This window comes from Rattus rattus, chromosome 4 (assembly GCF_011064425.1).
Source record: "Rattus rattus isolate New Zealand chromosome 4, Rrattus_CSIRO_v1, whole genome shotgun sequence".
NCBI classification, from domain to species: domain Eukaryota; kingdom Metazoa; phylum Chordata; class Mammalia; order Rodentia; family Muridae; genus Rattus; species Rattus rattus.
In genome coordinates, this window is record NC_046157.1 from 129,730,098 (window position 1) to 129,746,248 (window position 16,151).

Genomic DNA, 16,151 nt, shown 5'->3' on the forward strand with positions numbered 1-16,151 from the left:
TGAAACTATAACACAAGTCTCTCATCAGTTGTAAAAGTGACCCATACTTACAAAAACAAAAGAATCAAAAGACTCTAACTCAAAAAAAAAAAAAAAAAAAGATACTAATGTTTCCAGGAAAAACTTACATAGGAAGAACACAGCTGATATTTCAAGTGCCAATTAATATTTTTAAGTTGGTTTAATATGACTTAGAAAAAAGAGGTCTCTAATAATGCAGCATTTGCATTTATGATTTCTGTGTTTATAATATGAATATGGTACAAACAAAAGTGGATATCTTCTCTACAGTAAAACCTGTAAAGTGAAGCACTGTTGTAGTGTTCTACACAACTATGGAATAGCACTCGAGTTTCTGTTCCAGTGACAGACAGTTTTTTTTTTACTGAGATCACTGAATTACTAAAGAATAATTAATTATGTAATGCACAGGGCACTCTACATTGAAATTTTTGATTATAGTACCTTGGTGGCAGAGTACTTGCCAAGATATATGAGGCTCTGGGATCAATGTCTGGCACCACCAACAAATTTTGGGTATAAAACACATAGGAAATTCTACCTTTTATTGAAACACAAAAGGTTTAAAACTTCTTAGACAATAGTCCTGCATTCCAGGTTGGATTTTGAAAATTTATTAATTTTTTTCCAAGTTCAACAAAAGTGTAATTCCTATATCACTATATAAAAGAGTAAGACAGGTTTCTATGTACAATTTCTGGTGTTGCTTACTTAGAAATCTAAGACAACTTAGACATGTGCATACTCTTTAAGCAGAAAAATCAAACTTTAAATGAACATTCTTATTACAATTTGGCACTATATTTCCTATTTGTGTTATTATTTAAGCTACAATTTCAATTATTTTAAGCCTATCTATGCCTCTCTTCTTCTCTCACATACATATCCAATGCATCCAGATTTACCATTTATCGATGCTGCTGCCAATATCAGTGGAAGTTTGCTTTTGAAGACGTTTCTAACAATACTGAAAATGAAGCCTCCATAATGTTTTAATGTGAACCCAAACTTGGTGTTTTATTTTATATCTGCAGTTCATAGAAGAAGGAAATAAAGGGATGCTGTGTGTAGTCACAGCAGTGAGTGGTTATGGTACAGGGCATGAGGGGATAGAGTTCAACACACACGATGGATCAGACTCATAAATAGGAGTGTAAAATAGCTATTCTCCTTCATTTTACCACAGAGTATACTTCCTTATTCCATTAAACTAAGATGTACAAAAATTCATATCACCAGCAAAACAGTTAATCAATCTGCAATTCTTTACTATGATGAAGCCCAGTTTTCTAACATGATGATCCTGAGCTTTTCTAAGAAACCCAGAACAAAGGAAGAAAACGTACTGCTTCACAGGAGATGACCAAAATACAGGAACTATACACATGGATCTAATTAGATTGTTTACTTGGGTGATAGAACATTCTTTGACCAGAAATGATTATATTCTTGAGAGGCATGAAGTGGAGATGACTAGCTCTTTCAACCTTCATACAGATGCTGTATTACTGACACAGATAGTCCTAGGTGCTACACCTAGGACAGAAAACTCAGACATAAGAAGTAGATTCAGGGGCTGAAGGAAGAGATCAAAAGGGAAAAAGGATTCATTGGCATGAGAACAGAGTCTGTATTTGAGGTGATGAAAAAGGGTAGAAGTGTTGATAATTTTTATAGTGCTGTGAATATAATTACAGACACCAAATGTTAAAATGGTAAGCTTAAGTTTATGTATCTCTATATCACAATAAAACACATTAACCATGAGGGATTTATAATACTTCAAAATTAGTTAATAGAAATTGTTAATTTAGAATTTATTTCCTCCATATAAAATTATTCACTAATTTTTTACTTTTGATCATAGATGGGAAAAAAGTGTCCAGAGCATAATGGAAAAAACAGAAAAACTCAAAATGAACTCCTTACTTTAATTGGCTCAGGCTGCATCATAGGTGCAGGCATAGCAATGGCACTTGAAGCATAAACCTGGTGATATGCTGCTTGAACTCCATGGTCAGAATAAGGCTGTTACAAAAGAGGCAGTGAGGAAATAAGAGGGGAGAGAATAAAAAAAGAAGTGTTACTTTCATTTATTAAAATACTTATGTTTTCCACCACATACAAAACCTCATTCACCATGTTTAATGAAGTTATAGTCTGATCAAGAAACAGAATTACTCTAAATGTTCACATAGCCTGTGAATCATATATATGATGCATGGGGAAAAATGAACACTCAATTATACTTAAGAAAGCTGATGAGGATGGTAATCAAAAATTTCCTAGAGGCACTGATGTTTAATTAAAAGAACTGGGAACACAGTGAGGGACAGTGTGATTAAATTGGAGGTAAGTAAGAAGACACTTCTTTTGGGAGACATATGTAAGTTATTTGGTAAGCTGGAAAGAAAATTATAGGCTGAAGGGAAAAATTAGCCTGGAGAGCAATAAACAGAAGGCAGATACTTTAACAGTATATTTAAATGATAATAAATGCTGGTAAGGATGTGGAGGAAGAGGAATCATTTGTTCTGTTTGTGGTAGTGTAAACTGGTACTGTCACCATGGAAATTAGTATGAAGGCTTCTCAAAAAATTAAATACAGAATTACCAGAAGACTCAGCTATATCAAATCCTGAACATATATCTAAGGGAGTCTATAACCTACACAGGGATACTTGCATGCCCATGTTTATTGTTGGTCTATTCATAATAGGAAGGAGATATAATCAATGTAGTTATCCATCATCACATGAATAGATTTAAAATATCTAAAATATACTATCAAATTATTGAATTTAAACATTTTTAATATTCTGTCTTCAAAACCTGATTATATATATATGTTATATATATACACACACATGTGTGTGTATATATATAACATATATATATATATATTATATATATTTCTACTTATAGGGCATCTCGATTTGTTTTTTTCCCATTTCAAGTGCTCAATTGCTATATGTAGCTAGTGACTATTATCTAGGATACTGCAGTACAAAAATCAAACATGAGGTTGGCTTTAAAATTATGGATAGGACAACATCAAACTGAATATTTAGGGTGAAAGATCGAAGAGCCAAACATGAAATTCTGGGGAGCCAAAGTTCAGCCACAAAGGAAAATAAAAGCTGTTAAAGAACTCCAGCAGAGGGCAGTACTGTGTGTGCAAACACAGGTCCTACACAGACAGAAAATATGTACATTGTTCCTGAAGGCTTAAGGAAGGAAGGACTGAGGACGTTAAATAATTCCCTTAAGAATCAGAGTTATCAGGGAAATGCAATTCAAAACAACCCTGAGATTCCACCTCACACCAGTCAGAATGGCTAAGATAAAAAACTCAGGTGAGAGCAGATACTGGAGAGGATGTGGAGAAAGAGGAACACTCCTCCATTGCTGGTGGGATTGCAAGCTGGTACAACCACTCTGTAAATCATTCTGGAGGTTTCTTAGAAAATTGGACATAGTACTACCTGAGGACCCAGCTATACCACTCCTGGTATAGCTCCAACATATAACAAGTACACAGGCTCCACTATGTTCACAGCAGCCTTATTTATAATAGCCAGAACCCGGAAACAACCCAGATATCCTTCAACAGAATAATGGATACAGAAAATGTGGTACAGCTATACAATGAAGTACTACTCAGCTATTAAAAACAATGAAATTCATGAAATTCATAGGGAAATGGATGGAACTAGAAAATATCATCCTGAGTGAGGTAACCCAGTCACAAAAGAACACATATGATATGCACTCACTGGTAAGTATATATTAGCCCAAAAGCTCGGAATACCCAAGATGCAATTCACAGACCATAGAAGCTCAAGAAGAATGATGACCAAAGTGTGGATGCTTCAGTCCTTCTTAGAAGGGGGAACAAAATACTCATGGGAGGAAATACAAGAAAAAAGAGTGAAGCAGGAACTGAAGGAAAGGCTATCCAGAGGCTGCCTCACCTCGGAATCCATCCCATATGCAGCCATCAAACCCAATCACTATTGTTGATGCCAAGAAGTGCTTGTTGACAGGAGCCTGATATAGCTGTCTCCTGAGAGGCTCTCATAGAGCCTCACTGATACAGATGAGGATGCTTGTAGCTAACCATCGGACTGAGCATGGGGACCCTAATGGAGGAGTTAGAGAAAGGACTGAAGGAGCTGAAGGGGTTTGCAACCTCATAGGAAGAACAACAATATCAACCAACCAGACCCGCCAGAGCTCCCAGGGACTAAGCCAACCAAAGAGTACTCATAGATCCAGCTGCATAAGTAGCAGAGGATGGCCTTGTTGGGCATCAATGGGAGAAGAAGCCCTTGGTCCTGAAGGCTCGATGCCTCAGTGTAGGGGAATGCCAGGGCAGGGAGGTGGGAGGGAGTGGGTGGGGGAGAACCCTCATGGAGGCAGGACGTGGGAAAATGGGATAGGGGGTTTCTGGAGGGGAAACCAGGAAAGGGGATAATATTTGAAATATAGACATGAAAATATCCAATAAAAAAATGGAAAAAGGAAAAAAGAATTACACTAAAGTGGCAAAGTTGTGAACCAATGGAGAAATTGACTTAAAATACAAGAGGGGAAAAATAGATCATAGTATAAGTTGAGATCCATGAAAGGAATAAAAGTGGAGGTTTCCAGGGCTTAATAGGTAGAAACAACCTTGGACAAGACCAAGCTACCAAAGAAAAATGAAAAACATAAGCTGGATTAGGACCTCTGTAAGTTTATGTTGGGAGTTGCAGGCTATGTTGGTTTCTATGAACTGGTTTCAATTTTTATGAGAGGGAAAGCAAGGTTGTATTATAAGAGTGAAAAGGGGGGAGGAGACTGGGACGAAAAGGAGGAAGAGACAGGAGAGAGAGGCAGAGAAGCCGTGGCAGGACAATATGGCGGGTGATGTTAAGATTCCACTCTGTGTATTTACAGGTTGTTATTAGTGTTCTTAAGGGAAGGCTAGTACTGGGCTTTGTATGTTTAGGTGGGCAATTATGTCTTATCAATTTGGGTCAAAGGTTAAAAAAGGAGTGAAAAGGGGAGTCTGCAGTAGTAAAGGCATGGTAGAAGTTCAAAGTGGTCATTGAGACACATCACTGAATACATTCATATATTTGATTTCTTTTTAGGAAACTTAAACATAACATTAACAATAAAAGCCCTGCAAGTTTTAATTATGTGAAAAACCCACTTAACTTGTAAGCCATTACATTTTATTTATTAAATTATATATTAGTAAGAGTACATATTCTGCTGGAAACAGTACCAAAATAAAAGAATACAGATGTAATTAAGTATAAGCTGCTTAGTCACAGCAATAACTTTTAGAAAAAAATCTTATTAAATAAGGAATGACTACATACTGGCCATAAGTACCTCATACTAATAATTAAAAATATGGGTTAAAGCCCAAAGTAGATTTTGGTGAAAATCTAATGTAAAAACAGGTATTGAGGGTAGGGTACAGAACTGAAGTCTTGAGGGCCAGCAGAAAGAATGAAAACAGGCAACCGCAGGAGGTAGGAGGTAGGAAGACCCTCTAGAATGTACCAGAGACCTGGGAGGTGAGAGATACTCAGGACTCAGAGGGAGGAACTTTAGATGAAATGCCCTACAATGGGGAGAGGGAACTTGTAGTGTCCACCTCCAGTAGAAAGGCAGGGCAGAAAATGGAGGGAAGGGGTTGCCATCCCACAGTCGAAAACTCTGACCCAGAATTGTTTCTGTCTTGAAAGAATTACAGGGACAAAAATTGAGAAAAGCCTGAGGAAAAGGAGGTCCAGTGACAGGCCCAACTTGGGATCCAGCTCAAGGCCTGACACCATTACTGATGCCATGGTGTGCTTACAAACAGGAACCTATCATGAGGGCCCTCTGAAAGACCCAACAAGCAGCTGAGTCAGATGCAGATATTTACATCCAGCCAATGGACAGAAGCTGGTGACCTCTGTGGTTGAATTAGGGAAAAGCTGGAAGAAGCTGAGGAGGTGGGAGATCCTATAGGGAGACCAGTAGTCTCAAGTAACCTGGACCCCCGGGATCTCTCAGACACTGAAATCACCAACCAGGCAGCATACACCAGCTGAGATGAGACCCCCAACACATACACAGCAGAGGAATTCTGGGTCTGAACTCAGTCAGGGAAGATGCACCTAACCCTTGAAAGACTTGAGGCCCCAGGGAGTGGGGATGGCTGGTGGGTTGGGAGGATGCCTGGGGACATCCTCTTGGAGACAGTGGTTGGGGGGAGCAGGTGTGGGATGTGGAACAGTCAGAAGGTGGACCTGCAGGAGGATAAAGCCTGGACTGCAAAGAAAAGATTTTAAAGAATATTTTTTTTACTTTATTCCCACATCTATGCAAATCAGAAAGCAAGAAAATATCACAAGACAAAGTTCTGAAATTTCATCAATTAAATTCGAACAGGTCTATGGGTTTCAAATCATGAACCATTTATAATGTGTACCTCTGCTGTATAATTTGGACAAACTTAAAAGAGGATTCTGAGGCTTTTACTCACCAAGAATAAGAATTTCCCTAGATGTCAATGAAAAAATGACCTAAAGAGTCTCAGAGGCCAGTACGTTCAGGCCAATGTAAAAATAAAGATCTAATTTTAAAATGCTTAATAGTCATGGAGGGGAATATAATGTTTACATTACTTTTTCTGTCTACTCTGTAGACTTTTAGCAGAATAACATTGCCAGAGGTGAAACAGGGTGAAGGTTAGTCTAAGTACTGATTGATGCATATGGAGAACCTATAATAAGGAGAGAGTGAACTAGGAACTAAGATGATCACCAGCAAGGATATGGACAAAAGGGAACCCTTTGATAATATGGAGTGAATAAAAATCAAGGTAGTTATTATGCAAAACAGTACTAAGTTTCTAAAAAATACTATTATATGATTCAGCACATCTGTGCTTTTAGATACACTCACATCACATACATATATACATACACATGTAACAGATACACACATGCAAAGGAAATGAGCCAACTTGTCAGAGATCTATCTGAACTCTTAAGAACATTGCAGCATTATTCACAATAACAAAGGAGTGGAAAATGTAGCTCAGTGGTCGAATACTTGCTCCACAGTATAGAAAGCTTGGGTTTGTTTCCCAGTATCAACAAAACAAAACAAAACAAAACAAAAACCAAAAGCAAAAAAAACCCCAAAGACCTATATTCTATATTCTTATTTTACAAATAGCAATGCTAATAGTCAGGTTTAGTGTTCATTAGTGGGTGGAGATAATGTAGAGTATTATAGCAGAGTAACACACAGTCTTAAACTAAAAGGAGGAAATTCTGTCAGTTATGACATCACAGATAAACCTGGAGGACATTATACCTTGAAATAAGCCAGGCACAGAAAAATAAATATTTTTCAATGCTCCTATGTGGGGTCTGAAAAATCAAACTCACAGAAGCAGAGATTAAGACAGTGCTTTTCACAGGTGGGGAGAAAGCTGAGAAGATGTGGTCAAATGGTAGAGTTATAGATACAGATAGGATAGATGTTTTCTATCTATCCTATAGATATAGAGTCACTGTACAGCATGGTGACTGAGGGAATAAGAATGGGTTATAAAGTTGAAAATTGCTGAGAAACTGTAAATGTTTTCACTACCAACAAAAACCTAAACAAGCCCATGAAGAGATGAATTACAATGACTGTGGAAATTAACTTAGAATATATACAATTACAAAGTATCATGTAGTTCATAAATATTTATAGTACAATTTTCTACTCAATTACATTTCACTAAATCTGGAAAATAGGAAACACAAAAAAGTAAATGGGGGATGAGACAAAGAATGAAGAAATTCTAGTAAAAGTATGAAGAGTAACAACACTAAGATCTAACTGTGGAAATTACTGTTCCAGGATAAAATTATGTTATAAGCTTTAGTACTAGAAAGAGAACAAAAGAATGCACTCAGCGAGATGCTGATTGACAACATACCGTCTCATCTGCATGGTTCTTGCACATGGATGACGCTATTAGTGACACACCGAGGATATAACTTAAAGACAGTGAAGATAGTATTTGTAATTTATAGTTGATTTATATTATAGGAAGATTTTTAAATTTTACATTGGTTTAAAGATTCTATGCTTTTAACTGACAGAATTATTGGCAACAGTACAAACTAATAAGAAAATAAGAAGGTGCAAATATGTGATACATTAAAACTTTGAAAGAAACTTGGAATGTGATTCAGAAGTAGTTACTGAAAAGTTCTAGGATAAAGGAACACTCTTAGAATAAAAATGGTAGATATGAATAAATCAGAGAAAATAGTTTTAATAATGAGCTTCAACAAATTAAAAAAGGTCTAAATATTAATACAAGGTAGTTATAAACCAATCACTTTACCACGAAGCTGGGAATGGAAGCTTAGTTGCCGTGCATTTTCCTAAGATCTATAGGACCTTGGGTTGAACTCCTAACACTGAGCAGATGAGAAACATAAAGGACAAACATGTACCTCTGGAACTGAAGCTTCCATCAGAGACAGTGGAGGAGGGACACAGCCTCCGTCTTGTGCAATCTCTACTGGTTGATAAATAACCTCAGAAGGTTGCAGATATAGGAATGGAGCAGAAGAAGCAGGGGACTAAAACACAAAATGATCATTGTTATTCAAATATACCATAATGACTTACCCTAAAATGAAAAATGTTATTTGTTGCCTATTTTCCTAAAATTATTTTTCAGGGATAGCATAGAATTGTCTTAGAAACAGACAAGAAAATTTGAGTTGTCATATATTTCAGCTGTATAGATATTATTAAGGATATAATTATTATTATAGATATTTTTAATGGTAAGTAGTGAATGTTTTTAAGTGCTTCAGAACCTCATAAATAAACAGAGACAATAGTTGTAGGTATATCACCATTAAAAATTGTAGTAATAAGTCCAATAATATTCAACTTTGTGACTTCACGTAGGTGTAAAATTATACCACTAAATATTTTTTTGGTGGAATACTATTTCTTAGAAAAATTTTGGAAAATAATAATTTCAGATTTTATAGTATTTTGTATTTTAGGAGTGTTCAACCAGTAATAGCTATGTAAATATTCCCAAATTCCAAAATATTGAAACAGTTTTTAATATTTTGCTTTAATAATTTACCTTTATTAAATAATTATATAACATTTAAACCATATACAATTTATAATATAAAATCATATATAATAAATTATAAAATATAATTATAAAATTAAATTATAATAAAATCTAATAATTTAATATTAAAACTGAAGCATTTCATATACCTAAATGGTTCTTATTTAGGAGTGTGAGATAAGCTAAGAAAAACCTGAAGTGAAGCTAGAAAAATGCCAACATTTCCAATACTAAAAAAGCACAATTTTTTCATGTTTATGTAGCACTTCTTTATAAAATGTTTTCCACAAACATAATCTCATTTCATCTTTCCAAAAATCATGGAAGAAAACTTAGAATGCTATAATATCACTGTATCAATTTTACAAATGAGGAGATGAAAATGTAACAGTTAAAGGAATCATAGATAATAAATAAAGGAAGAAGGCTATAAACCTAGTTACCATGACTTGAGTTTTCAGGGATTCTTAATACAAATACAGTGAAAAGAAAGATTGAAAATTAGATACTGGAGGTTGATATTTACCTGGGGAACCCCCCACTGCCATTGCCCTGGTATACACTGTGCTGGGGCCTAAAATGAAAAACAGCCAACACTCACATAAGTTACAAACAAGGGTAGAATGGACATTTCCACACAAAAGAATAGAGTTGAACTTTCAAAGCACACACATAAGCCAAGTCAAAATGATTGGAGCCCGAAACACAAAAGCTAAAATAGTACAATTCCTAGAAGAATTAGAATCTGAAGGTGGAAATCTTTGTGGCTCTGAGTTAGGCAATGCTTTAAAAGTCATGCTTTACAAATATACCTAACAAAGGAAAAATACTAACAAAAGTTGAAAAATAGGACCTCATAAAAACTTAAAACTTGAAAGATATAAAGAATACCATTAAAGAAGTGAAATTTAACGCATGAAATGTGAGTAAATATCTACAAATCATATATTTTCCTTTTTTTTTTTTTCGGAGCTGGGGACCGAACCCAGGGCCTTGCGCTTCCTAGGCAAGCGCTCTACCACTGAGCTAAATCCCCAACCCCTACAAATCATATATTTGATATGGAAACTTTATCAAGAATATATGAAAACATTATTTTTTATGTGTAATTTTGGTGATTCAACACAGACCTCGTGAATATTTTGCAAGCATGAGAGTCACACTCCAGGTCACAAAAGAATATAAAAACTCGCTCTTTAAAATTTTTTTTAAGGATATATAGCAATACAGAATCCCTTTTTGTTTTTTCGCTTATCATAAAGAGGTATTGGGATTTTCTTTTTACTGAGATGCAGGGAATTAGTTTTGCATTTGCAGTGTACAGGTCAAGAAAAGGAGGCTGTTATTCTCTGGAGTTGGTTTTACCATAGACTAGCTACAGTATAGACTTCCCCACTTCTGAACATTAACTTAAAAAATTATGTTTGAGCAAGATGGCATTTAATGTCCTTTCTGGTCTAATTCTTTGAAGACATAAGAATTTTCCTCCTACAGTATTTTAAAGTGTGATTTACTTGTACAAAGGTGTTTCATTGTGTTACTTCCATATAGGCATATAAAGTACTTTATCATCATCGCCCTATACTGTCTATCCCAATTCTTTTTCCTTGTTCTACACAGTTCATAGTTCTTTTAAGCACATGAGATATGCCTTTTCTTTTCTTTTGTAGGTCTGGATTATTTCTTTAACATGCTGATCTTTGTTCCATCCAGTTTCCTGCAAAAGACATAATTTCATTCTTCTATATGGTGAAGTAAACTCCAATATGCACATATGTGCTACATTTTCTTTATGCGCTGATCAATTCTAGACAGATTCCATGTAATGGTGTAGCATAGTTGAAGTATAAGGTAGTTTTATTTTTAGAAGAAGTTCCACACCAATTTCCATAGTGGCCACACTAATAATACACATCCTCTCCAACAGAGAATAAGGGTTCCTTTCCTTTACAGTTGCCAGCACTGTTATTGTTGTTTTCTGATAGTAGACATTCTGACTCTGATGAAATTGAATCTCACTGTAGTTTTGATTTGTATTTTTCTGATGGCTAAGTCTGAACCTTCTGTTTCATGCATTTATTGACTATTTGTAGTTTTTTCTCCTGAAAAGTATCAGTTTATTTCTACTGCCCATTTATTTACCAGACTGTTTACTTTTTTTGTCATTTTTATTTTAAATATTAGTCTCCTGCTTGATTCATTTTTCAGTTAATCCATTTCAGCATTCTCTTTGTCGATATCCAGTTTCCTTTGCACCACTTATTAAAGAGGCTGTGTTTTTCCAATGTCAAGACTCAGGTAAAAGTAGCTTCTTGGACTTATTTCTAGACCTTCTCAGGCTATTCCATTGGTCTGTGTGTTGATTTTCTGACAGAATTTTATTATTCCTGTTAATACAGTTTTATAAAATAAACTAAGGCATTGGATGACTCCTGCATTGCTCCTTTTACTCAAGATTGCTTTGAATATTTGCAGTATTTTATATTTTCCTATGGGTCCTAGAATTTCCTTTCATAGATCTGTGAAGAATGCCACTGGAAATTTGATGAGAATTACACTGAGTTTATAAATCCTTTTTTTGGTAATAGCTCTCTCAACTATTAATTTTACTGATTTATGAACATTATGTAGTTGTTTCCTCTGAATTGAAATAGTTCCTCCTAGAGGGAGAAGATAGACCTATATGACTTAGGATACTAACAAAACTTACAAGGCTAGGAAGCTCACAAAACTTACTGAATCAGGAAGCTCAGAAAGTTATTATCCAAGGGTCTCCTCTGAAAGATCACAGAAGCAGTAAAAATTGGTGCAGAAGAGGAGTCTTACTGATGGTGTTGCCTGCAAGTAGTAATGAAGCTTTTGTGTGTTATCATCCATCTTTGGATGAACTTCTTAGTGATGCAGTTGCCTTTGAGTCACCCATGCTCCTGCTAGTAATCCTCCACTCAAGCTTGTATAAGTAACTGTTAAACTCATGGGCTCACCAAGCCAGATTTGGGTTTAGCTGTTTCTTTGGTCTGTCCTTAGCACCCCACGTGGGGTTAGCAGATGTTTGTCCACTTCTTCACAAGAAAAGTCATAAAACATGATTGGTACCTAAATAGGAACCTGATAGAAATAAAGATGAGTTGGACAGAAGCAATTACATGCCATTGCAATGGGTATGTGACTGATTTGAGGGTGGGGCATCTGCAGGGGCAATTCAAACTTGGGGGATGGGATGGTATGCCTCCTTGCTGTAGTGGCAGAACCATAGTCCCTGCAATTGGTGTTAAGACTTAGTTAAGAGTAGATCATTTAAAAATTTTATTAAGTAAAATAAATTTTAAATCTAAATATATTTTGATCATATTCTTCCTTTCCCCTAAGTCCTTCCAGATCTTTCTTCTTTCCCCATCCTCCCAATTTTTAAGTTTTCTCAAAAACAAAGAAAACAGTGCAACAACCCCCATCAAATTGAGAAAACAAAGTAAAACCACACACCCAAATAAAAATAAAAGTCACCATACTGTAATCAAATAAAAGCATCTCCCAACAAACAAAAACAAAGAAGAAACAAAAAAACCTGTGAAGTCTATCAAATGTTGGTCAACTATTCCTGAACATGAGGCCTGATATAACAATATAAATATCTGATATACCTAGTATCTATTGTAGAAAACTGATTTCCCCTCTCTCAGCAGGTATAAGTGACAGCTTAATTGTTAACCTTTATTCTAGTGTCTAGGCATTCATTCATTCATTCATTCACCCATCCATCTGCCCATCTGTCCATCTGCCCATCCATCCATCCATCCAAAATATAACAACTTAAAATATAACCAGATAAAACAAAGTATCATACTGAACTTAGACATGACAAACCAACAGAAGGAAAAAGAGCCCTAGAGAAGGTAGAATGAGAGACCCATTTATTCACAAACTCAGGAATCCCATCAAAACACTAAACTGGAAGTCATAATATATTCACAGAAGATGTGTTATAGACCCATGGAGGTCCTGTGCATGCTGCTTCAGTGTCTGTTGAGTTCATATGAGCTTTGCTTATGCTGATTTAGAGGTTTTCTTGTTGTTCTACATGCCCTCTGGTTCTTACACTTTCTGCCTCCTCTTCAGAGTTCTCTGAACTCTGAAGGAGGTTTTTGATGGACACATCCCATTTAGGGCTGAGTGTTCCAAGGTCTCTCACTCAAGAATAAGTCATTCTTAAGGGGAATCTCAGGGTTTTCACTTTCCTCCATGTGTTATAAGGTGGCATTTTATGGGGTCTGCTACAAATATGTGGATATTCCCAAATGGCTAATAAAGTAGTGTATGTATTGCAACCCCTAAATGTAACATGTACGGAATGGAATAAACAGGTTCTTGTTGGTGCACAGCACAAATTAGCTATATATGGGGACAGTAGTTTGGTTTTCCCCCCTTCTTTGTTTTTTTCTTTTGGTTTTCTTTTTGTTTTTTTTTTTTTCAGTTGTCTCTGATGCAGCTTATAGGAAGATAATTGTTGTTCTGTTAACTGAATACCACTCTGTAATTTCAAAAAAATTTGTGGCTGTTTTGTTGACATTCTGAATGCCTCTAAGTAAATACAATTTTTAAAATTTCTTTTGGCTAAGATCAAGTGTAAAAAAAAGAGTTAAGGAAAATTTTAATTGAGCAGGTACACCTTGGGACTAGTATGTAACTTTAGTTGCTTTGCTGAGCCCTATTGTGGACATGATCTTCATAAGGTAGTAGGGCTCTGATCAGAATTGACGAATACCTCTGGTTTACAGAGTGCTCAAGCATTCAGGAGGGAAGGATGAGGAAAAGAGACAATAGGACCTGTGGAAGCATGGCACTGCTTTCTCCTTCTTCTTGGCCAGGAGGAACAGTGTTGAGCTGGTTCCATCATCAGGAGGAAGAGATGCATGGCAATCTTTCAGTAGTGTCCCATGACTGGGTCACAGCCTACTTCATGGAAATAAGTGTGGGTCATAGAGAGGTAGATGGCACAGTATATCCCAGATACTCTGCCTTATTCACTAATACATTTACTTATTGTGTACGGGTGTTTTGCCTGTATGTATATCTTTGCATCATGCATCACGTGTGTGCGTGTAGTATCCATAAAAGTCAGAATACAACATTGTATACTCCAGGACTGGAGTTACAGATAGTTATGAACTGTCATGTGGGTGCTGGCAATGCACTGTGGCCCTCTGGAAGAGCAACTAATGCTCATAACCACTGAGCCATCTCTGTAGTCCTTTTATATTGTATTTGATCTAATTAACATTTTTAATTTTTAATTATATTTTTACTATTAAAACAATTTTAAAATTTAAATATATCTTGATCTTTTTCTTCCCCTCACTCAAGTCTTTCCAGATCCTCTCCCCTTTCCAAATCCACACAAAGAATTTTTAGAGTCTGTTAGTCAACTACTCCTAAACATGTGGTTGATATATATATATATATATATATATATATATATATATATATATATATCTAATGTTACTGCATTGGAGAGAGCTGGTTTTCCTTCTTCTAGCAGATATAAATGACAGTTCAGTTGTTAAACCTCACCCTGGTGATTCGGTTTTTATTCATTCACTTGTTCAGCTAGACTTCTCTTTTACAATGTTCATCACCTACTTTCTGTATATTAGGAGGTACCATAAATGGTTGAGGAGCACACAAGCCTCCAGGGTGAACCTATAACTATAATTCTGCTAAATGGAATCATATCAAACTACTTTCCAAGTTTTTATTTCTACATACAGATTAGTTCAGGTCTTAAAATATTTGTGTATGTGTCTGTGTACACGTGCAGTGGGCAGTGGTTAATAGAGAAACTCACAACTGGTCTAAGTGCAGAGCATGTCTCAGTAGTATGCTCAGTCACAAATGGGACACCTGTATCTATCTCCTTCCAAGGCTCAGGGACTGTTACAGAAAAGGGGTGAAAAGCTTCTAATAGCCAGAGGTCTGGGAGGACAGGGGCAAAACACTCTACTGGACACTACAAGACCAGTTTACTTATGAACTCACAGTAGCTGTGCTTGCCACAAGACAGGCCAATCAACATTCTATCATGAAACTGGGAGGAGCTCATGAACTCCTTTCCTCAACTGAAGAGCTATTGAGAGTTGATGGCTTCTGGGAGACAGCTAGTCTTTTTTTTCTTTCAGGGTCCCAGTAGGTCAACCACATGTCAGCAGATAGTTCCACACCCATGAGTATATGAGCAGCACAAATGTGACTCAGTGGGACAGAGAGAGAGAGAAAGAGGGAGGGAAAGAGGAAGAGAGGGAGAGGGACAGAAGGAGGGGAGGAGGGGGGGAGAGAGAGAGAGAGAGAGAGAGAGAGAGAGAGAGAGAGAGAGAGAGAGAGAGAGAGAACACACAAGGGGAGGCGGTAGGGACAGGTAGGTTGGGAGCTAGATATGAGAAGAGTCAGGGAGAGGAGGTAGCAAATAATTAAAATACAGTGCATGAAAATATCAAAGACTTAATTAAATATTGTACAAAGAATAGCAGTTACACTTCTTTCTTCTTCTATGTCCATGTATTTTTACTTTTGGTATTTCACTGGTATTAGAAATGTTCTGTATGTTTTGTCTGTACTTTAAAATATCTTTGTCTACCTGGTTTTCAAGTTCTTTTTTTTTTCCAGAGCTGAGGACTGAACCCAGGGCCTTGCGCTTGTCTACCACTGAGCTAAATCCCCAACCCTTGTTTTCAAGTTCTAATATTCTATCTTCACTTGTCCAATCTACTGTGAGGGTTCAAGTATGTTTCCATTTGAATTTCTGAGCCTTTGATTTTCAAAATTTCAATTTAATTTTCCTTCTTTGCTTCATTTAATTTTTCTTTTATATTCTTCATTGGTATCTTAATTTTATTCAGCATTTTGTAATCTTTGAATTCACTCAATGTTTGCTGTATGTAATTTTATTGATCATTAAAAAAATGTATATGCGTGTATGTGC

At 36.1% G+C, this 16,151-nt stretch overlaps 1 protein-coding gene across 1 annotated transcript in view; it reads right to left on the minus strand.

Moving 5' to 3' along the window:
* The window catches only part of Boll (boule homolog, RNA binding protein), a 106,457-nt gene that overhangs the window by 50,395 nt on the left and 39,911 nt on the right, over positions 1-16,151 (minus strand). The window contains exons 8-10 of the mRNA XM_032899544.1: positions 9,705-9,752; positions 8,532-8,660; positions 1,951-2,049 (exon numbers count right to left, since the gene is read on the minus strand). Of these exons, the coding sequence (XP_032755435.1) occupies positions 1,951-2,049; positions 8,532-8,660; positions 9,705-9,752 (276 nt within the window). The remainder of the gene's footprint in view (positions 1-1,950; positions 2,050-8,531; positions 8,661-9,704; positions 9,753-16,151) is intronic.